Source organism: Bombus affinis, chromosome 2 (genome assembly GCF_024516045.1).
Source record: "Bombus affinis isolate iyBomAffi1 chromosome 2, iyBomAffi1.2, whole genome shotgun sequence".
Lineage (NCBI taxonomy): Eukaryota > Metazoa > Arthropoda > Insecta > Hymenoptera > Apidae > Bombus > Bombus affinis.
The window spans coordinates 10,481,145-10,504,367 of NC_066345.1; the positions used below are offsets into that span (position 1 = coordinate 10,481,145).

At 25.3% G+C, this 23,223-nt stretch overlaps 4 protein-coding genes and 1 long non-coding RNA gene across 18 annotated transcripts; 3 read left to right on the top strand and 2 right to left on the bottom strand.

Annotated features, from left to right (window-relative positions):
- The first annotated feature begins 235 nt into the window (after window positions 1-235).
- Window positions 236-3,135, top strand: LOC126928946 (exodeoxyribonuclease). Of its 3 annotated transcripts, XM_050744881.1 has the most exons (10): window positions 237-378; window positions 846-943; window positions 1,174-1,252; window positions 1,393-1,449; window positions 1,653-1,913; window positions 1,988-2,114; window positions 2,188-2,331; window positions 2,403-2,546; window positions 2,634-2,814; window positions 2,897-3,135. In XM_050744881.1, the coding sequence occupies exons 3-10, from the start codon at window positions 1,211-1,213 to the stop codon at window positions 3,012-3,014; spliced, it is 1,074 nt and encodes a 357-aa protein (XP_050600838.1). In that variant the 5' UTR covers window positions 237-378; window positions 846-943; window positions 1,174-1,210; the 3' UTR covers window positions 3,015-3,135. The 3 variants fall into 3 exon arrangements, with proteins under 3 accessions (XP_050600836.1, XP_050600838.1, XP_050600839.1); XM_050744879.1 differs by lacking the exon at window positions 846-943 and having other exon boundaries at window positions 236-378; XM_050744882.1 differs by lacking the exons at window positions 846-943; window positions 1,174-1,252.
- A 2-nt stretch (window positions 3,136-3,137) lies between these two features.
- On the top strand, window positions 3,138-5,855 carry LOC126928931 (protein-cysteine N-palmitoyltransferase Rasp). 3 transcript variants are annotated; one of them, XM_050744846.1, is made up of 8 exons: window positions 3,370-3,383; window positions 3,526-3,709; window positions 3,789-3,970; window positions 4,049-4,480; window positions 4,562-4,702; window positions 4,770-4,987; window positions 5,070-5,404; window positions 5,538-5,855. In XM_050744846.1, exons 2-8 carry the CDS (start codon window positions 3,592-3,594, stop codon window positions 5,639-5,641), a joined length of 1,530 nt encoding a protein of 509 aa, XP_050600803.1. In that variant the 5' UTR covers window positions 3,370-3,383; window positions 3,526-3,591; the 3' UTR covers window positions 5,642-5,855. The 3 variants fall into 3 exon arrangements, with proteins under 3 accessions (XP_050600804.1, XP_050600803.1, XP_050600802.1); XM_050744847.1 differs by lacking the exons at window positions 3,370-3,383; window positions 3,526-3,709 and adding an exon at window positions 3,138-3,244 and having other exon boundaries at window positions 3,831-3,970; XM_050744845.1 differs by lacking the exon at window positions 3,370-3,383 and having other exon boundaries at window positions 3,523-3,709.
- Window positions 5,856-5,982: 127 nt separating this feature from the next.
- LOC126928916 (uncharacterized) lies at window positions 5,983-11,577 on the bottom strand. Its single transcript, XM_050744796.1, has 6 exons — window positions 11,329-11,577; window positions 10,309-10,689; window positions 9,846-10,228; window positions 9,665-9,776; window positions 8,998-9,442; window positions 5,983-8,912 (listed from the first exon to the last, which is right to left on the bottom strand). Exons 1-6 carry the CDS (start codon window positions 11,375-11,377, stop codon window positions 7,484-7,486), a joined length of 2,799 nt encoding a protein of 932 aa, XP_050600753.1. The 5' UTR covers window positions 11,378-11,577; the 3' UTR covers window positions 5,983-7,483.
- On the top strand, window positions 10,699-16,169 carry LOC126928984 (uncharacterized). 2 transcript variants are annotated; one of them, XR_007717028.1, is made up of 2 exons: window positions 10,699-11,252; window positions 15,743-16,169. It is a non-coding gene; the product is annotated as an uncharacterized LOC126928984 (long non-coding RNA). The 2 variants fall into 2 exon arrangements; XR_007717029.1 differs by lacking the exon at window positions 10,699-11,252 and adding an exon at window positions 11,580-11,690.
- On the bottom strand, window positions 12,459-23,136 carry LOC126928918 (iron-sulfur clusters transporter ABCB7, mitochondrial). Of its 9 annotated transcripts, XR_007717011.1 has the most exons (14): window positions 22,253-22,400; window positions 21,734-22,007; window positions 19,990-20,223; window positions 19,724-19,931; window positions 19,449-19,615; window positions 19,101-19,379; window positions 18,107-18,281; window positions 17,855-18,012; window positions 17,623-17,786; window positions 17,423-17,552; window positions 17,045-17,320; window positions 16,705-16,979; window positions 15,471-15,580; window positions 14,809-15,008 (listed from the first exon to the last, which is right to left on the bottom strand). XR_007717011.1 is itself a non-coding variant. In XM_050744805.1 (13 exons), exons 2-12 carry the CDS (start codon window positions 21,989-21,991, stop codon window positions 16,728-16,730), a joined length of 2,301 nt encoding a protein of 766 aa, XP_050600762.1. In that variant the 5' UTR covers window positions 21,992-22,007; window positions 22,253-22,400; the 3' UTR covers window positions 14,809-15,008; window positions 16,705-16,727. The 9 variants fall into 9 exon arrangements, 8 of the variants coding, with proteins under 8 accessions (XP_050600760.1, XP_050600759.1, XP_050600763.1 ...); XM_050744805.1 differs by lacking the exon at window positions 15,471-15,580; XM_050744804.1 differs by lacking the exons at window positions 14,809-15,008; window positions 15,471-15,580 and adding an exon at window positions 15,889-16,084.
- Window positions 23,137-23,223: the final 87 nt, after the last annotated feature.

A 23,223-nucleotide genomic window follows, 5' to 3' on the forward strand; every position in this document is an offset into this window, starting at 1 on the left:
TTACAGGGATAAGACACACAAGTATAACACAGAACCCACGACCACAGTCATATAAAAGGCACTACACTTATATACTGAAACCTGCCGAAACCTAGGGAAAACTGTCCGAAAATTAAGCTGTGACTATTTATGAAAAATTAACATGGAGAACAAGGTTCTCGTTCTCGTTCTGCGCATGCGTGACATGCTGTGAATATTACACATAACACAGGCACTTTACTCATCTCTGCTGTCTCGTAAACTTTGTTGATCTTCTATGTTGATTTTTTAAGACTCAATATTCGGACGGTTTACCCTAGCGAATGCCGAAACGTGATCGAGATCTATTTATATGATCGTGTGACGAAACCTTAAACAGACCATGGCGTGTATGGCCAGGTATGGCCAATTGACCACACAGGCACCAGCCACAGTTTTCACATCTATCGATGCTTTGGCATGCAAACTAGAGTCTAGGCCCACCTATTAATACCTATAAGCTCTCATATAGTCGTTAAGAAGGAAATTAAGATTACATCAAATGAATTATAAAGTTACTGATGTTTAAAGTTAGAATACTCTCGTACCAATTTAAGTATATCTCCTTTAATTAAGCTCCTTGGAAAAAATATCATCAATGCAAATTATATATACATATTAAATTATGCATAAAAATTACGAAATGAACATTTTTTAAAATCAAGAAATATATATCATTTTCGCTATCTTTCGATGTAAATAGTGTGTATTATGCTGAAAAAGAAATGAATAGTAAATTATTTGATATTATTTAAATTTATAGAAATTTGTATTAAATTTAAGATCACATAATAATTTTTTCAGTAAATATATTTTTTTTTTTTCAGAAATAAATTTATGTAACTATATATTATTATCATAGAGAAAATTCCTCTCTACTATTATCTGCTATTACTATTACTTCATTGAAATTTCGTATTACCAGGTATCACATTTGTTATACATTTGTTTTAAATATGTAACTTATCATTTTATAAATTTCTAAGTTTCAAATTAAATATAAATTTTAATACTCTATCTATAAATTTAGTAATTCAATTATGGTAATTAAAAAATTTATAATATAAAAAAATATATGCAAGATATTTAATTTAAGAATTAATAATTTATCTTCTTAAATACGTTGTCTGTCTTTATGTAAATCTTCTCTTTTAGTTTATGTATGTGTTAAACAGTCAATTGGATCAAATTTATGATATCGCGCAGTTTTCAAACTTCCTTCAGGATCGTGCCGGTAACGTACTACTCTTTGTGTGTTATACCCTTTATATGTTTTAGATATATCAAAATAGATCAAACATTTATGACATAGTAAAATAGAATAAAAAAAGTTATTTCGATATTGTTAATATCATAATATTAATAATTTTTTAGCGATTTCTGTGTAACAGCGTAATCAACATGCCTCCAAAACAAACTCGAGCTCCAAAGGTTAGACAATTAAATAAATCATATTTTAAATATTTTTATCAGTATAATAAAACAATAATTTTGTGTTAGGATATATATTTTTATAAATGTAATTGCAACACTTTGTTCAAAATGTTTTATGTAATTCAGTTATAGAATATGTTACTGCAAAATATTGAGCAATTTATGAAAGAAATATTTACTTTGCTTTTATTTTGAACCAGGAAAATTCTATGGGAATTAAAAGCGAAAAAAAGAATAAAGTAAAATCAGAAGCAACAAAGAAAAGGTCTAAACATAGTACAGATGATAACGAAGAACCTACTGCAAAGCGTTTCAAAACAGACAAAAAATCAGTTTTGAATAGAATAGATACAAATTTAAATGAAATTGATTTTGGTTGTTCAAAGTTAAATGTAAAAGGAAACAAATATAATTTAAAAATTTCCAGTTGGAATGTTTCTGGCATAAGAGCGGTCATTAAAGTATGGTAACAATTTTATTATATTCTGTAGCTTTTAATGAAATTTTATGTCAGTTTAATATTATATTGATTTAGAAAAATGGAATGGAATATATGTTGAAAGAAGATGCAGACATAATTGCATTACAAGAGACCAAATGTGATAAAAATAAGTTACCTGAAGAAGTTAAATTAAATGGATATCATTATTATTTTCTTGAGAGTAAGGATCTTTTCTATAATCTATTATACATTTTTATTTATAAAATAACAAATTATATATATGTTATAAATAGGTAAAAAACCTGGATATTGTGGTGTTGCATTATACACAAAAGAAAAACCAATTGATATAAAATATGGTTTAGATAATGTTGAATTTGATAGTGAAGGGAGATTAATTACTGCAGAATATTCAAATTTCTACTTAATTAACGTTTGTAAGTTATTCGGACTTTATATGGATATAAATCTGTGGATATTATGTACTAAATTTTGTAACTATATATAGATGTTCCTAATGCTGGTCAAAAATTAATAACATTGCCAAAAAGATTAAAGTGGAATGAAGCTTTTAAAGCTTATGTAAAGAATCTGGATGAAAAGAAACCTGTTATTATTTGTGGTGATATGAATGTTGCTCATCAAAAAATAGGTAAAATTCTTTTTATTAATTAAATCATTCCTTCCTAATTTTTTAAAATTAATGAAATTATAAAAACTAATTTTATAATTTGTTTAGATCTCAAAAATCCAGACACAAATAAAAAAAATGCTGGATTTACACAAGAGGAACGAAGTGGTATGACAGATTTCTTAGATGCAGGATTTGTGGATACTTTTAGAGCTTTATATCCTAATAAGGAAGGTGCATACACATTTTGGTCATATTTTGCTAATGCACGTAGTAAAAATATAGGATGGTGAGTATAAAAAATTTGTTTATTATGAATTTAAATATTAAAAATATAATATTCATATTATATTTTATAATCTTTTATATAGGAGACTAGACTATTTTTTGGTGTCAGAACAAATTAAGGATAATGTTTGTGACAATGTTATAAGGGATAAAGTGTATGGCAGTGATCATTGTCCTATTGTACTTTACATTAACATATGATTAAATATGTATAACTGAATGCATATTTTATACTTATCCTATGTGTTCAAGTAATTTACTAAGTTTGTTGTATTGATCTATTTATTTCGTGTTCTAAAAATAAAATTTTATTTGAAAAATATCATTTCATATTTATTATTACAGTGATAACATAAAATCTGATTTTTTAAATAGAAATAAATATTTGCAGATAATGGATATCTGAATCCTTTTATTTTTCTCTGCACTGTGTAAGATACATTTCTAAATAGTATTTAATATATTGAATTAATATAATTTTATTATTAACCTAACATAAATGATACTTTTGAGGTCTAACCTAATCTCAGATGTAAAACTTGATATGTTTTACCTCTAGTATTTACTACCATTTATGTTTTTTAAATAATTGTTTTCGACGGTTTTGAAATAAATTACAGTACCTTCATTCAAACCTCAATTAATCAACTTTTAACGAAATGTATAACATAAAAATCTTATCTTTAAATCGATAAATCGATCCTTTATCAATAATGATTGAAAAATAAAAGCAATAATTGTAACAAAAACGAACCGATAAATTTAATTGTAATTTGAAATGACTTCGGCAACGGACAAGATTATTAAATTATACAAATATGAAAGTTTCTTATATTTTCTTCTGTGGACTGGTGCAGTATTATATTCCATTTATGAAGTATTTTTAATTAATTCTTGTAAGAATTTAAGCATTTATTTTATGTCTACCTGTTATAAATGTATATCTATATTTCAAATTATATACATAACTTTTAGATTTTACTAATTATGATGATTTGTATGGTGATTTTGCACCAGGATGGACATGGATTGGAAGGGAACAAGATGTTTCTGACGAAGAATGGAGAATATGGATACCATTGATGATAAAATTAATACCTTGGTTATTTCTTCATCACTTTATCAGTCATTTTATAAAGATTATATCAAATTCTATGGTGTGACAATTTAGTATTATTCTATATTTTGTTATTTTTCTCCAAGTATTTCACTAACAATGTTATATGTTTCTGCAGCTATTGTGTTGTTGGTACATCCTTATATCTTTATTATTTTTGTATTATTGTATTGGAACCTTTGGTATGTTATGTGCATTAGTACATCCAAGTATACTCTATATTTTAACATATAAACGTGGCAAATCTACTATATGGATGATAAATATATTATTTTTATTTATAATACATTTTCTTAAAATTCCGGATGGTTCCTTCCAAAATATATTTAAATTAAATGATGAAGAACACTACATTTTAACTCATATATTGTGTTGGGTTCAACTAAGAAGCATTAGCTACAGTATGGATAATATAAAATCACATTTAGAAAATAAATGTGATTATATACTCTTTTTTGTACAGAATCTTTTATACAAATTGGCATATTGTTTATATTTGCCTACATTATCTTTAGGACCACTAGTTTTATATCAAGAATTCATTAATTCTGTATGTATCATATTTTATTAAAATCGTGTTTGTTTTTAATTATTGAGAACAAATGAGAAATACGTTTTTACATTCTTACAGGTAAAAGGATCATTTCAATTTTTGAGACCTGCAAATCTTGGAAATTTTCTTTTTAATGTGATTAGATACATTTTCTGGATACTGTTCGCTAACTTTTTTTTGCATTTTCTTTATTTTAATGCAATACAATATCATCCAGAGGTAAAGTTATTTTTCTACATATAGTATTTTTCACTGAAAATCTATCTATTTCTTTTCATAAAAACAGGTTGTTCAGGATTTAAATCCATGGGCTTTATATGGATTAGGATATTGTATGGGGCAATTTTTTTTAATTAAGTATGTCGTAGTATATGGACTCAATCACACTTTATGTGCAATAGATAATGTAAAAGCTCCCCCTCAACCTAAATGTGTAGCAAGAATTCATTTGTATTCTGACATGTGGAAATATTTTGATCAAGGCTTATACAAGTTTCTTATTAGGTATGATTGAAATATATAAATATGATATATATATATATATATATAATTATAACGAAAATTTTCAAAACAAAACATTTTTCAGATATATTTATGTACCTTCGTTGAAATCAAATTTTAACAAATTACTCGCCTCGTTTTTATGTTTCACATTCGTTTTTTTATGGCATGGGATGCAGATAAACATTTTTATTTGGGCATTTCTAAATTTTGTGGGATTAAATATTGAAAGTTTAATCAAATTAACTGGTAAAAACAAATATTTTTTAAATATACGAAAAAGATATCTGTCAGAAACAAATGCGAGACGATTTCATTGCATCTTAACAAGTCCTCTATTAGCAATGTCTGTAATATCTAATTTTTACTTTTTTGTTGGAGAAGAAATTGGAAATATTTACATCTCCAGAATATTACATGGTACTATTTTATTATATTTTACAACTTATTTACAACTTTATTATTTCAAATAAAAGTGAACAAATATGTATTATATAATTTTTGTGTAGTTCACAAAGTTGTTTACTTTAAATTTTTGCATATTTCATTACAGATACATGGTATAATACATTTGTATTACTCTTCTTCCTTTATTGCTGTTGTCAAGTTTCTATAGATATAAAAAATTGGGAATTACAAAAATATTCAAAACTATAAAAAGCTGAGAATTACACACCACTATACAATATATTTTGAGAAAATGTATATTTTGCTCATAATTATATTATCAAATATCTTTTAAACATTTTATTGTTTTAAGTACAAAATGAGTATAAAAATACAATATATAACTAAAATTACTTTTTATATTAACATTGTTATAAGCCTTTAACGTTTATTACAAATGATAATAAAAAATTAGTACAAAGTATATGTATGAATATTTTTTATGTAATTATTATTGTATTTATAATATACTATTAATAACCAACTTTATCATACCTACAAGGCACATTATATTTCGTAATATATAAATTTTTGCGAAAATAATGTTTTACTTCTTTCCTTTTATGTTTTATATAATATTTAATCAATTTATTTGTTTACATGTTTCTACAGAGATACAGAAAATGCTTCTGTCTTATTCATATACCTTAAGACACTCACATTTTTATTTTTGAAACTTTACATTAAAATATATTTTCATTAAAAAGTTTTAGTTGTACTTTATCTTTAGAAAAAATATACGAATTTTTGTGCAAATTTTCAATATTAAGCTTCAAGCAGTAGAAAACCCGAATTTGTTATTTATCCATGTTAATTTCACTATTATTTTTATTCACTGATATTTATAATCATTGTTTTGAGTGAAAGAAAATTTTTAAAAGTCACCTACGTATAATAATTTGAGTTTTTAGAATTTGTTTTTTTGTAATAAAATACTGCAATATAAATTACTCAACTATTTCTAGAAAATATATTCAACATATTATATTATTCCTTGAACATTAATATTTGCAAGATAATAATAATAAATTGCTTATATACTTTTACAAGAAAACGTTGAGAATATGTATAATATCAAGAAAACCTTAAATTTTTATGGAAGACATTTTTGAGCTATATTTGAAGAGATATAAGTATTTCAAAATATTAAAAAAGATAGCACAATGAATGATTATTTGCTGTTTATAAATGTTGTACATTTTGCGATAAAAATATGATCTATATGTATAAAAGAAGAAAGTGTGCTACAAATAGAAACAGGTAATACATTCTCCATAAATTGCTTAAAATAAATATAAAATACAATAAACAATATTTTTGTAATTCATTTAAGCAAAATATATGAGAACTTAGAAAGCAACCACCAGTGATATCAAAAATTTCTGTTTGGCTAAGCAAATTATGAATTTGTACTACATTTTCCAATATTTGGCACACAAACAAATATAATTATTATTAAGTATCTATATTTCTACTGTAGGAAGTAAATTAATAATAACTTTTATATAATTGATTTGTTAATATATACATAAAAAATTGTTATAGAAAATTTAATAAACGCTATTTTTTCAACTTTAACATCTGGAATGCCTAATAAAAACTTTGTGACATCTATAATTTGTTTCCAGAAATTATAGATTGAACAGTTTTAGAAATAATTTTATGTCACTTGAAAACAATATATGTGTATGTATATATATAAATGCATTTTTACTCAATTTTTAACCTTTATTATATATCAAAGCTATGCTAATACTGTGTATTTTGTATGATCGAAATCATCTAAAAATATTTTATTAAATGCATTCTTTTTTGAAGAATTATTATTATACATATTAAACTTTCTTTCTTCCAATAATAAAAAATTATTAAATCTACACTTCTTCTAACAATATTTACATATACAAAAATTCAAAACGTTATTGTAGTATTATTTATACTACAAGTGCATTCTTATTAAAACTGTATCTATAGAAATAGGGAATTTATCTTAAAATTATATCTTTTTTAATGCGAATGCCTGATTCAAAAAAATTAAAAAACTTTTAATGCTTACTTACTTTTCTCAAATATCTGTTCTTTAATTTCAGTATCAGCAGTATTATTTTGATCGATTTTAAGGATATTATTTTGTAACATATTATCGGTCAACAATAAAATTGTATTTTGATTTTCATTTTGCTTTACATTAATAGCTTGCATGTGTTTATTCAAGAGTGTAAATTTTTTACTTTTATTTAATTGTGTTTTTGATTGAGTTTGTGGAAATATATTAATGCATTTATTTTGTACTATTATACTAGTTAAAGGTTCATTATGAATATATAAGCGTTGCTCAACTTGGTTTAATAACTTTTGATCTTTTTCAAAAACATAATTTGGAGATGCAATCACTCGATTCTTTATCAAATTTGTTATAACTGTTTGATAATTGCTTAATTTTTTATCTTCTTGTAATAAATAATCTTCATTTTGGTTCGCTAAGGTATCCGTAATTGATATTGTTTTATTAGTAATTTGATTAATTCCTTGCAATGTATTTAAATCTATTAAGTCTTCTGAAACAATCTCATGGGTCTCCAGTTCTTGAAAAGGTTTGCAATTAAGAGTAGTAATATCACTATTTTCTTTTTCATATTTGATATGTTCTTGACTAAGTATTATATGTTTATTGCTATCTTTGTTCTTCGTTTTAATATGGGTATCTACTTGCATTAATTTTGTTTGTTCACTTACAGAATTATTGGATTCTTCATCAAAATAATTTTCAGTTTCATTAATTATTTGTATAGGATTCTTAATTTGATTTTCAGAGAATTTAAAATTTTCTTGAAATTCTATACTATTCTCATTTTCTAAATCATTAACTAAGTTGCTATATTCTACTTTAATATATGATGGTGCTTCATTTATATTATGATAAATTATTTCAGGTTGACCAACATTATCATGACATATGATTTGATTATTTCCATCTTTAACTATTTCTAACTTAATATAAGAACCACTTTGCAACTGTGGCAATTTATCTTCTACTTTATCTGCATATTCATCTGATAAACTATTTTCGTCTTTATTAAAAACTCTATTTTTTATAGATAATTCAGTCTCTATCGATTCAGTCTTATTTAAATGAGGTTCTGAACACACCTCGTAAGTTTCAAAACAATTTTTAATAATTTGTATTGTATCACTTGATTTCCAATTTTTATCACTATCAGTGGTATCATTATTTATAATATATTCCTCAGTTGCAGTATTTTGTAATTGATCATTATCATTTTGACAATGCATGATTGTTTTTGTTGCAATTATGCCCTCATCTATCATGTGATCTTTATTTGTATTATTCTTTTTCTTTCTATTAGTTCGAACCTTTTGAAAATCTTCTTCTGACAGATACAGCAACTCTCCAGTAGTTGTTAGAACTTTTCCATGTCTTGTTTTTAAATGACGTTTGTAAGTGTTTCTTGTTTTAAATCTGATTAATATAAAAATATCTTTTTTAATAAAAAAGTGTTATATTATAAATATTTTTAATATATTGTATTTCACATTTTGCTTACCGTTGTCCACAATCATCACATCCAAATGGTGCTTCACCAGTGTGTCTACGTCTGTGTTCTCTGAAATGTGATGGATGCCTAAATTTCTTTCCACAATCAGCGCATGTAAATCGTGTTTGATTTTGATGAATTAACATGTGATATTTCAAGCTATGTCTTCTCGTAAAAACTGCTCTACATATACGACACTCATATGGTTTTATTCCAGCATGACTGCGATAATGAGACACCAATGTTGTAGGTGCTGTGAAACTTCGTGGTGGATTACAAATTCGACATTCGAGATTACTTCCAGTTGGATTTCCCTTTTTCTTTATACGATCCATAAAAGCTAATGCCATTTCTCTTTCCTCTTTACTAGTACCTATAAATTTTGCTTTCCCTTTGGGTTTACTAGTTATAATTTCTGTATTTTTGTTACCATTTTCAGTTGACCATGATATTTCTGGAAATAAACCAAAATATTTATATTACATATAAATAAAGAAAAATAAACATAAAAGTATGTATTTATATTATATAAAGAAGACACGCGATAATATGACACACATACAGGATGCATTAAAGTATTATAGTAAGTAAGAAAATTGTGTTTATTGCACCATCTGTACATTTCAATGTTTTTGGATACATGCATTAAAGTATTATAAATGTTTTATACAATTACCTGGCAAATAAACGGTATCAGATTTTTGATTCATTTTTTCTGACAATTTTTTATTAATACGTGGATATTCTTTCATATGAACACTGTCAGTACCAACAACCATAAGTACAATCTACATAAGGAAAAAAATTGTATTTAAAAATTACACATGTTATATTTTTATTTCATATTTACTACTTACATTTTCATCTGTCACATTTTCAAGAGAATTGTTAAATGGTGATGTTTCTTTCTTGCTAGGAATTTCATCTTTTAAGCGTTCAAAATAACTATGATCTCCAAGAACTTTAAAATCCATTCTTTCTATATCTTTCTGTTCAGAATTATGTATTTTTTTAGAATTTTCTACTGTTTCAACATTTTTCTTTTTATCTAACTCATTAAAAGTAGAATCATTTAACAGAATATTTCTTAAGTAATTTGTTGATTTTTCTGTAATAACATTCTTATTCTCTTTATTTAATGTTTCCTGCGGTTTCCTTGATTGTTGCAATCTGCTTTTCTTACTTTGAGGACTAATTTTATAATTTTTGTAACTTACTGACTTTGCAGTAAAAGTTTTATCTATAAAATATAATTTATGTTTTATAATTAATAGATAACTTCTTTCCTTGTAAGTAGGTGTAAATGTTATGTTTACTTACACGCTTCTTTATTAGTTTTTAAATATTCTAAATGTTCTGCTAAATGTGCTTTAATAGACATTCTTGCTCTTCCTTCGCTTGCAAAACTAGTATATTTTTGTACACATCCAATGACAAGAGCACATGTATATGAGTATTGCCTTTTTAATTCATCACTTGTGAAAATAGAAAATTGTTTAACTAACTGTGATGCAGGCATAGAGAGAAGCTGTGGCACATTAAAGGTTAATTCGTGAGTTTTTCTTTTTACATAATCTGTTTTAGACTTGCATTGTGCTGGTAGTAATAATTTACTACGCTTTTTCTCTGAATGTAACGTCTGAGATGCAACTTCTGCAAGCATATCTAATAATGCACCTGGGCTATCATTTCCCATAATACCTAAAATGGTCATTATTGCAAAATTAATTGATTTTATAATGGTATACTTTTAAAAAGTTTTTAGAAAAAATTAATATATATTCATTTCGCAAATAAAACAAACCAGTTTATATAATAAAAAATTAATAGTTAATAATTAATAAGCTTATATTTTTCATTATTTAAAATATGACTATACAAATTTTGCAATGTGAAAGAATACATAAACTTATGGAATGAATTTTCGATTCTTTATTAAGGAGTTTCAGTGATATATCTTCATTTTATTCATCGTGTCAAATGTGAATATTTATTGAACAATAAATGTATAAATCTTTATTAACATTATGACATATTACGGTCTTCGAAAAAATTCTTAAATCTTAACTTTGTTATTCTATAAAAATAATAAAAAATTTGTTACATTTTTAATACTGCAAAATATTAAAATACTACGAAAAAATTAATTTTTATTTTTTTTGCATATGGAAATCAAATTTGTTTTTCAAGCGTCATTCTAGCAGACGCCATAAGGACGCCCAGCAGACGGTTTTTCAATTCTTCTTTACTATGTTCTTAACAAAGTATGTATAATTTTTATTAATATTACTACATTCAGGAGATGATAATATCAGTTACTTAAAACGAATAAACAAATACCTCCGTTATATGAATTAGAAGCATATTCATGGTTTATTTTGGTGTTCATTATGGAATTTGTATTCGCGGCGTATCTTCATTCCACTGCCTTCTGTGCACAACAGGTTCCTTTTTGTTGCTTCCTTGTTTGCTTTCTTTCTTGTCAATCCTGAGTCCTGAGTTCAGTATTGCCAATCTCTGAAACAAAGATCTGTATACGCATGTAAAACTTGATATAAAAATTTGTAGTTTATTTTTATATATCCTAAAATGTTACATCTCCGAAGATGGTTCTTTATTTGGGTAACAGATTGTGCAATTTACAAATAAAAAATTTCTATTTTGTTATCATTTATAATTAAGTACATATTACAATATTACAGGTAATATTGAATGTAATGTTAAAATTAAATATAGTCTAAATATTAAATATGAGTATTCTTTTATTTTTAATAATCATGTTTTTAATATATATTATTGTTAACCATATCTTTTTGAATAAAATATTATCCATATCAGTTTCTTTATTCAAATAAGTGATATTATATTATATCTACATAATGTCACCATTGTGACTAATTGAACTATCTTTTTAATTGTCATAAAAAACTCAAAATTTGTAGAGAATTATGAGTAATTTAAAGAATATATACATACGCATTGATATAGTTATATTTTCAAGTTTATAATTACGCATTGTGAATTTGAATATAATTTTCATTAATATATGTAATTTAATGCATTTTAGAATACCTTGTTTATTAGATGTTATTGTTTCTTTATTACCAACAAATATACAAATATAAATATAATTAATGTAACATTAATTACATAATACACATATACGTACACTCTGCATATATTGATATTGATAACCATAAAATAAATCTAATAATTTATAAACACTTAAATTATTAATATAATAGATATTTATTAAAGAACTAAAATTAGGGCAAAAGATGTATAAAGCTTTTAATAGCATATCCTTAAATAATTTATTACATTAAATAAGAAGTTCCTAACCTCTCATAAAATAGAGATGTACATGTATATATAGTAATATTTGTATTATAAAAAAAATATAGTTACACACATATTATAATTATTTATATAGTCTATGTTTTAACCTTGTAGATATTTTAGTATTTCTCTTTTTTTCATTTATATTTCAGTGTAATTTATTACAATTATCTGTTGATTCATTTTTAATTACATCAGTATCAAATATATCTTTAATAATTTCTTGCTTTTTCTTCATGTGAGATGGTAAATCAGGGAACACATTTTCTATGATTTGCTTTCTTCTTGTTATGTTATGTTTTTCATAATCTTGGTTTAGAAATTCAATGTTTTCATTATTATCAATAGCTTTCATTGATGCTAATAACTTTTCTTTGTTATAATCTGTCATTTTTGTTTTTATATTGCTTTCAGACATAGTACTAACATCAGTTAATATATCATGAACTGAATCATTATCATGAGATTGTACATTGTGTGAAATCATATCAACATTTTGAAATTCATTCTTATTTAATTTATTTTTTGTTTCTAAACTATAGTTCTGTAGCAGCATATTTTCACTTAATATTCCTACTTCTGTTGTATCTACTTTGTTTATTGTTGCTTTATTTAAATTCTGTGAAGAATTTAATAAATCTTGTGTAGAGGATCTTTTTTGTGTACCATTAAAAAGAGTTTCATTTGTGTGTGATATTTTTGATTCAATATCTACTGGCTCTATATTAGTTTCGAATGATATATCATGTTCATTTTTAGAATATGTTTGTAATGATGATTCATTTTTAAAATCATCTTTTTTCATACTTACATTATTAAATTCTTGTATTTTAGATGGAGCTTGTCCAAACATATAGTTTTCTATATTTCCTGAGTTTCTATATTCTGTGTGTATATCATATTCAGCATATATGTTTTCATTTCCTACATTTTTAGTTTGTATATGCATTTCATCAATTAAAGATTGATAAACATTCTGTGATTCATTTAATATATTTTTTGAAGATGTAAATTTTTCTGTTTCTTTATCAGAGTCATTATGAGCTTGATTGTCATAAACAGATGAAATTAATTTGAGTGTATCATTTTGATGATTCACTGTCAAGTAATGTTCAATTGATTGTTTTCTTATTTCAGATTCTATTTCTGAATCACTTACATAGGAATTTTTTCTTTCTTTTACTAAAACCCTCAATTTATTTCTATATTTACAATCAGAATCTTTTGAATCTGAAGTGTCATCTGCACTGCTAATTAATCTGAAAGATAATAAAATATGTTACAATTAAATAATTATTTTAAATAAAAATAAATACAAACCTTGCATGCAGTTGCTTAGAATTATTAGTTGCATTCGTATAATTATTTGTATCATTTTCATGTTCATTTTCATTTTCGCTTTCACTACCTCCAGATGAACTAATAAAATTTTGACATTTTCGGTTGTTATATATTTTCCTAAATTTAACTGCGCTTATTTGATATTTCTCCTCTTTATGTTGTTTTCCTAATTGTTCTGATTTTTCCAAACCTATTGAAAACTCTGAATTTTCGTTTATAGAGAAATCTACTTCCCTGGATTTTTCTTCTGAATTATTCAATGTACTTTTATATGGCGATTTTTGAAGACGATATCTTCGTACTTGTTCCAAATTTGTCATTGTTTCAGATTTTATACAGTCTAAAGTTTGGTTTGAAATTATCCTTTCCTCTGTTTTGATGTTCTTTTCATTTAATTCAGATGTATGAAGCATGGGCTGAAAGTTATCAATATGAGATGAACATAATATCTATTTTCAGAAGATATAAATAGTATACACAATTATACAATAAAATTTATCTTTACCAAACTGTCTTTTTGGATATCTGTTTGCCATTTTTTGTTTTTACTTGGTATCTTTAATGGATTTGATGAGCTAGAAGAAATCACCGAATATGAAGAAATGATTAGTTTAGTATTATATTTTCCACATACCTAATATCTCTTAGGTTTGTGAGAGACTGTGTGCCAAAACGTCGATTCTTATCAGGAAACAATAATTGTCCACTATAATATAATCTTCGTTCTCTATTATCTAGTAAATTTTCTAAAGATCTTAATTTTTCTGTTGTTTCATCTAAATGTTTTTGTGTTTCTCTACGCTTAGAAATTTCTAGATGCAATTGTTGTTTTAAACTTTTAGTTTCAAGAGTTAGTTTTTTATGTAGTGTCTAATAAAATAATTAAATGTATAAATATTATGTAAGAAATCAGTTACAAATATGAGATTACCTTTATGGTATCTTGTTGTTGTTGTATTCTATGATTTAAATCAGAAACTTCTATTTGTAACTTTTCTCTCTCTCCCAAATTACGATCCTTACTAAGTTGTAATAGATGCTTATTTTGCGACTAAGGGATAATATATAACTATTGATATTTTCATTTTTTGTTTGAAAACGTTATATATATTAATATCTACCTGTAACTGTTGAAGCTCATTTTCTTTTTCCTTTAATAAATTACATGTTTCTTTTTGTAAAATTTTTAATTTTTTATATTTAATCTGAAGTACTCTCAATTCCTCATGATGTGAATTAATAATCCGCGGAAGTTCAGCATTTGTTCCTTCATAACGTTTTAATGCAGAATCTTGTCTTTTCTGCAATGCTCGTAATAATTTGTTTTCAGTTGCTAATTCCTGTGGAAATATATAATTATATTCAATATGCCTGTAATTAATATATACTTGTAATATATACATGAATTTTAGAAATATGTAAATTTATGTGATACAATTTGAAATCATTACATTTAATCGATAGTGTGCATCCGCCAACTGATTTTGTAGCTCTTTAATACGTAACATTTTTGCAGACAGAACTCTTTGTTCAATGCTACTCTTATTAGGTTTTGATTGTTCCAAAGAAGGACATTGTCGAACATTACTTTGATATGGTCGTACTGTATATTAAATATTAATGTTAAAAGATTGTTTTAAACATCCAGGAATCACGTATGTTTAAGAGACATTGATAATTACTTCATTAATTTAAATATTAAAAATAAAATATTATAAATCCTTTAATAGTAGAATAAAGTACATATTAATTAATGTTTTATGAATTAATGTATTAATTCTTATTGAAATTTTAATACGAACCAAGTAAAGGATGTAGGATTTTTTTCTTAGAGGAGAGATATGCTATATTTTTGTGAGATGAATTAATTTTTGTTTCCACTGATGGTCTTGCTAAGTTAGAATTTTGTCTTCTGTAAATTATACACAAGATTTCTCAAGATTTATAGTAGAAAATACAATTTAAATATATAATAAATATGTAAATAACACAAATATATTATATGTAAAAAAATTAAATAAAAAAAAATTAAATTGTAAAACAATATACATATATACTAAAATGTTTGTTACAGACACATCATCATGATAATATAAAGTATTCAGTTCTCAATTTACATCACAAATATACATCAAAATATTTATAAAATGCTTGGCACTACTATGATTACCTATTGAGATTCTTATGGGCATTGAAGTGTACTACAGGCAACGGAGGAACTTCAGTTTGCATGTTTTATTTGCAAATTCTACATCACAACTAGCATAGTTTTTATAAGAACAAATTATTATATCATTATCCAAACTTATTCAAGACTAATCAGCATCCATAGTTGTTTTTAACCGGTTTCCAAGGTAACCAATGCACAACATTTCTCTAATCAATGTTGTTTAGAGTTATATGTATTTAAAGAAATCTGTTCAAATGAAAATACTTAAAAACATATTTTTGTAAATGACAAATGCATGTATATATATAAGGAATGAAATATTTCGATTTTATTTAAAGATATTTATATATCGTATATTACTATTTTGTGATAAATCTATATATACAAAGAATAAAGAGGAATAGTAATAATAATAAATTTTTACTCATCTTTTTATTTTCGTTCTATTGACTATACTTTTCAAACATTAATTGTGATAATAATTATACTTTAGAAATTTAATCACAGACTTCTAATTGTGTAACAAATTAAAAATATTATATATAATGCACATGTATATTATTATGTTACAAATTTTTATTATTACAGGTAATTTGCCTAATTTACCATTGCTAGTTGCATTTACAATATACAATAATACATTAAATAATAAATATTTAATCTTACGTAATATTAATTTTATATTAAAACTGGGAAATGTTTAATTAGAATCAAATCGACTTTTTGGAAATATTTTTGGCCCATTTTGTTAGATTACGATAAACAGAAAAAATTATAGAAATAAGAATCTATTGTTTAGATATATATAGATTTTTCAGTACGTTCAAATGGTTAATTTCAAGTTCAAGACTGTATGACATTATTACCTGTGCATTATACAATTTCTGTTTCAAACTCCTGGAGTTCTACAGTTATTATCTTTTTCTTGACTAGATTTGAGCATTCCTATGTGTTGTGTTTCCCACAATTTGCAATATAAAGAATTTGGCACAGCTAATAAAGAGTCATGTGTTCCTCTTTCAATCAAACTACCATTATCTAATACAAAAATTTCATCTGAATCCATAACAGTAGATAATCGATGGGCTATAACAATGGAAGTCCGGCCGACGGTTGCTCTACGTAATGCTTCAAGAATATTCTGAAAGTATGTTATCAGAGTTAAATATTTATAGTAATAACATTTAACATATAATAGGTACTTACATGTTCTGTAATAGAATCTAGAGATGATGTGGCTTCATCAAAAATTAATATTGGGCTATTTTTTAAAATTGCTCTAGCAATTGCTACTCGTTGCTTTTCACCACCACTTAACTTTAAACCACGTTCTCCAACAGGTGTATCATATCCTTTTGGCCATTTAAGAATGGAATCATGTAAATTTGCCATTTTGGCAGCTTCAAAAACATCCTCCTTACTTTTAGATAAATTACCATAATGAAGGTTGTAAAAGATACTTTCATGAAAGAGAACAGTGTCCTAGAATAATTTGTTGATTTTAATATTTTAATTATATGTATATTACTAAATCTTTTTTAATTAAAATTTATGATTTAAATTGATAATAAATGATAAAATTACCTGAGGAACAATTGCTATCGATTTTCTTAAGATATCTAAATCAATATCTCGAATATTATGTCCATTTATAAAAACAGCTCCAGATTGTGGTTCAAAAAATCGGTATAACAATCTTACTAATGTTGTTTTACTAAAAAGCATATATTATTAATCAATACTTTACTTTTATAAAAATTATGTATATTATATTTAAAACTTACCCACAACCAGAACCTCCAATAATAGCTATCTTTTTACCACTTGGAATAGTAAAATTAATATCTTTAAAAATAGGCTTGCCTTCAACATAGTGAAAGCTAATGTTCTTAAATTCAATATCGGAATTCTTTGAAGTTATATGAAAGTGTGTTGCATTCTCTTTCGACTGGTATTATATCATAAACTGAATTAATTATTTATAATCAATAAATCTTAGAAAGTATGTATAAGTACCTTAATAGCAGTATTCATTGCCATCAAAGTAAACATAGTTTGCATATCGATGAGAGCTTGTCTAACTTCACGATATACTGAACCCAAAAATCCTAAGGGAACTGATAGTTGGAATAAAAGACCATTAACCATTACTAAGTCTCCTACTGTCATGGTACCTACATTTGATTCGTTATTATTATCAAATATTATTAAATATTACATCAAAATTTACACTTTATGTTATATACATTGTAAACATTAAAAAATTACCCTCTATAATATTATTGGATGCTAGTACCATTATTAAACTAAGTGCAGCGCTAAATATAGCGTTTTGTCCAAAATTTAGCATTGCTAGACTTGTACTTGTTTTAAGTGATGCAATTTCATATTTCTTTAACGATTCGTCATATCTTTCAGCTTCAAATTTTTCGTTATTAAAATACTAGCATAAAACATATAAAAATAAATTATTTATACAGTACAAATACTAGAATTGTATGGAAATATAAATATCGTAATTGAAAGATTTGGAGCAAAAAGGAGGCAGCTCTACTTTTTTCATTTCGTTTCATTAAAAAAAATGTGATCTTAGACTTAGTGGAAAAAGGAATTAGCTCTAAGTAAAGAGGCATATTAGCTCTAGCTAAATACATTAAGAATAAATTTGAACAAGTAAAAATGTTCAATATCAAAAAGCAAACATTTATAACAATGAATAATCTTCAATCAATGTATAAAAACTTCTTACCATTAAAAGTTTCAAAATATAAAGGCCTGTTAGAACTTGCAAAGAAGTACGTTGTAGAAAATAAGATATGGTTCTATAACAAAACCAAAAAACTTCAGACAATTCTGACGATAGGCTTCTGAGAGGATAAGTTATTTGAAGATGATTCTACATATACTTCGAATATCATTCTTTTTAAATGCATTAATCATTATAGTCCTGATTATAATAAAATATAATCTCTTTTTAAATCTCTTTAATTCTTTTAGTAATTTACCATTCTGCTTCTACTTTTGGCACAAAAGGAAAGTAGCTCCAATATTGAAAATTATATTTATTGAACAATAAAAAATGTATAGATTTTATATTTAGTGTAAAAGTACATTAACATGTATATAGATTGACCATAAATTTATAACATGTTTGAAACAGTACTTGATTTTTGTTGATTTGTTCAAATTATGTTAAAGTGGAGCTGCCTCCTTATTACAACAGCCCATTCAATTGTAAAAATGAATAAAGTACAAAATATACCTTTACTGTTTCATAATTGATAAGTGAATCTATTGCTTTATTACTTGCTTCATTTTCTGCTTGATTCATAAAAATTCTAAATTTCGTTCGCCATTGAGTAATAGCCAATGTGAATAATGCATAAATTCCAACACAACTAAGAGCAATACTTGCATATTCTGCTCCACATTTTAAATATAAGACTGTACTAACTAATGATAATTCAAAAACAGTAGGAATAATATTAAATACCATAGCATTTAATACAAAATTTATACCACGACTCCCTCTATCTATTGTCTACAACAATTTGTATTGAATAAATGATTATTTCAAATAATAAAAATAGGAACAATAAAATTATCTTACTTTAGATAATGCTCCAGTTTGTCTACCTAAATGAAAAGCCATGTCTAAATTATGTAAATGCAAAAATACATTTTTAGCTATTTTTCGAATAGAATGATGAGCAACTTTTGCGAATACTGCATTTCTCAATTCACTAAATCCAGCTGCACCAGCACGTGCTACTCCATCTGTTTTTCAATATAATAATATTAATAGAAAATATCTACTCTCAACAATTTATAAATCAGAAAAAATATTCTTTTTATAATAATAATTTATATGATTTTTGTACATACATCCAATAAGTAATGATGTTGCTACTGTTGCAACCGTATCTGATCCAGTTTCTAGACTTAAAATGGCATTACCAGCAGTTGCCATGTGTTGGGTATTAAGAGTATCTATTGCACATTTAAAAATGAAAGGAACGCCAACATTTAGAGCTTTTGCACCAACAAGTAAACCCATGGCTATTTTAACTCTTCTTCGAATATCTGGATCATCCTATGAATAGATATAGCTATATTATTACAATATTAATTAGGTCTGTAAGATAACTTACTTTTGGCCAAATATATCTAAGCATTGCCCTAATCATATTTGCAGATTTAACTGTCTCCCTTTCTTGAATATTAATAGATTCATGGCTTAAACTAGATACACCAGGATGAAAACAATCTCTTTTTTGTTGTCCTGATTTTCCCCCAGTAAATCCAGGTATTACCAATGGAAATTTAACAGAACTTATAATAGATTTCTTTTTCTGTGTACGATCAATTACATTTCCACTGCAACACTATAAAAATAATTAAACTTGTATTGAACATTAATAAAAAATATTATTAAATATTTTAAAGATTCCTTAGATACTATTAATAATTTGTCAAATGCAAAAATATTTTGTTCAAAATTATAAATAAATGAAGATATATCTTATTTCACACGATAGAAAAACAAATAAAATTTAATGAATAATGCTATTGTTTTTATTAAAGTAGTGTAAAGGTATAAATTATTTGAATATGAGTCATACAAAATTCAAACTAATCAATTCTATCAAAATTAATCATTTGGTACCTGAAACAGAAATCTAATCATGTATTCTGGAAAAATTAAGAAATTCTCAGTACATATTAGTTTATTAATTTATATAGTTTATAAGCTTAGTTTCTAAATGACTCTTTTACAACAAACATTCTCCTATATATATATTACAAATTATATCTTTATGTCATCAATTATATATTTTCATCAAATTAGTGAAATGTACACAGACTATTATATGATTCATTTAATATTGTAATATATTCTTCTACAAGACTTATTGCAATTGAAAAACATTGTGTATAATATTTCAGTTTTTTCATAGTAGTCAAATGATTTAGTAGTTCATTTTTTTTCAAATTTAAAATTGGTTTTGCTATATTACATGCATCTATTATCTCCTCTGACATAAATGAATTTCCATATAATTTTGTATTCCAATGATCTTTCTGTAATTTTGTATTCATTATGAATAATGTACAGAGTGCATTATAATTTAAGCCATCTCTTGTAAATGCCATGTTTTGTTGTAAATTATTAGAAATAATGAAATCCAATTTAAATTTTGGGACATCAAAACAAACTTTTACGTCAGAAATATCAAAATAAATTTCATCTAATGGATTATCTGGTATAAAAAAGCCATAATGGACATATAATTTAACGCTATTATGTGCACCATAATTGATAAAAACTTGTGATCCTAAATTAAATGAATTTAAGGTAGTAATTTGGTAAAATTTATTCCCACTTTTATTTATAACTACAGATGCATGTGTTGTGGTATGTATATTATGATTAAATAAGTCTAAAAATGGTGCTAAAGCTAAATTATTTGGTTGTTTTATATTAATAGTAATATCTTGATCTTTCTCAATTTCAGCTGCATCTATGTATACAGCTCTTGTATTAACAATATAATATGCCCATTTGTATCTTTCAAATGTAATTATTTTCTTAAGATGTAAGTTGCAATGAGGACAATGAGATTCTCCATTTAACTTCAAATTATTCATAGATCTAATTAATAATCGAAAATCATTATGTATTTTATGGAACTCATTCATATAATCTGTAATTAATGTAGGTAACAAATTCTTTTCTTTTTGTGTACAAAAATCTGGATTTGTTAGATTTCGTGGCAAACTATTGATATAGTGATACCATTTTGAAGCATTTTCTAAATGTGATTCGTACAAAATAAATACTGCTAATAAACATTGAGCACTATAATGTTCAGTGTTTGAAAATAAAATACTGACATTGCTTTGAGATAATGTACATGTTGTTATTAAGATTTCATAAGGTAGTTTGATCAATATATCATTAATTTTAATGTCTTTTAATGTTTTTAATCCTCGTCCTGTAATAAGAAAGTTAAATGGAATAAGATCATAAACTGATGAACAGTTCTTTGTTAATAACCAAGATCTAAGATGCATCAAACTGTCTTCTGTATTTTCTGCTATTTCTTTATTTAGCTTCTTCTTTTGATGTCGTTTTCTTGAAGTTCTACCCATTATGTAAATGTTATATCTGCAGAAGCAATAAAGAGATGCTTTGAAATAAATACCTGTTTAATTAACATTACTTAACATGTTATATGTTATTTATTTATTATTAATTAATAAACATTTAACTTATTTCCATGATTTAAACTTGATACAATAATAATTGGAGAATTAGTAAACACCCAATATTTCAAAAAAACATTGTTATAAATCCTTAATTAACGTTTATAATATATTATGAAGGTAGAATATGTAAATTAAAAATATTACCCTAATTCCAATGGCAGGGTATATTAGAGTACGTGTCAAAATGTGAGATAAAACTTCTTCGCGATAAGAAATTTGTCTTCGTGATTTAATTGAACACGTTACAAATGATCTGGTCCAGAGTCTTTTTTCATTATATCCAGCCCGTAACATGCGACGACATAGAATAATATTTAACATTATGGTAGAAATATTTATTCACAAATGCCAATACAAAAGCAAAATTCACAAATTAGATTATTAGATCATGATAAAAATACAAATCTAACAACCCACACCGACTATTGGCTGTACAAATGTGCTATTATATGTATATGCATTTAGAGTCTCTGACTGAATATACATATATGTACTATCAGAGAGAGAGAGAGAGAGATACTATCCAACTACCATTTATATGTTCAACATACATACAAGTAGTATGTAGGTGATATCAGAAAGGTAATTTCTCTCTGGTAATATTTAGAAAGGTAATGCTAGGGATTAAGATGGTATTTTTATTAGATTATATGATTTGTATTTATACATGATTGCCTTCATACATATACCTACGATACATCTTTTCTTCTCTGAACCAAATTAATTAAAGTTACATTACATTTTTTATTAAAATGAACATTAAACTTGAACTTTTTAACTTGCTTAAGAAGACACATTTGATACCTATATAATTTGACAAAACAATTTTACAGTTCCAATTTCAGTTTATTTCCTTCTCCGGCATGTATCGAATACTTACGTTTTCAATCCTAACAATACGTTATTCTATCTGGAGATGGCGTTTAGAAGAGTTGTTTGCTCTCATTTTGTTTTGATGAATACAATCTTTACTGTGCAATTCCCTGCTTCATATTATGATTGCTTCGTATATAGACACAGGAATTCATATAATGATTGAGTGCAAACTTAGTTGCTTCCGGGGAGTGGGAGACAAAGTCATGTGATAATTGGGGCCGCATTGATACTCATTCAAT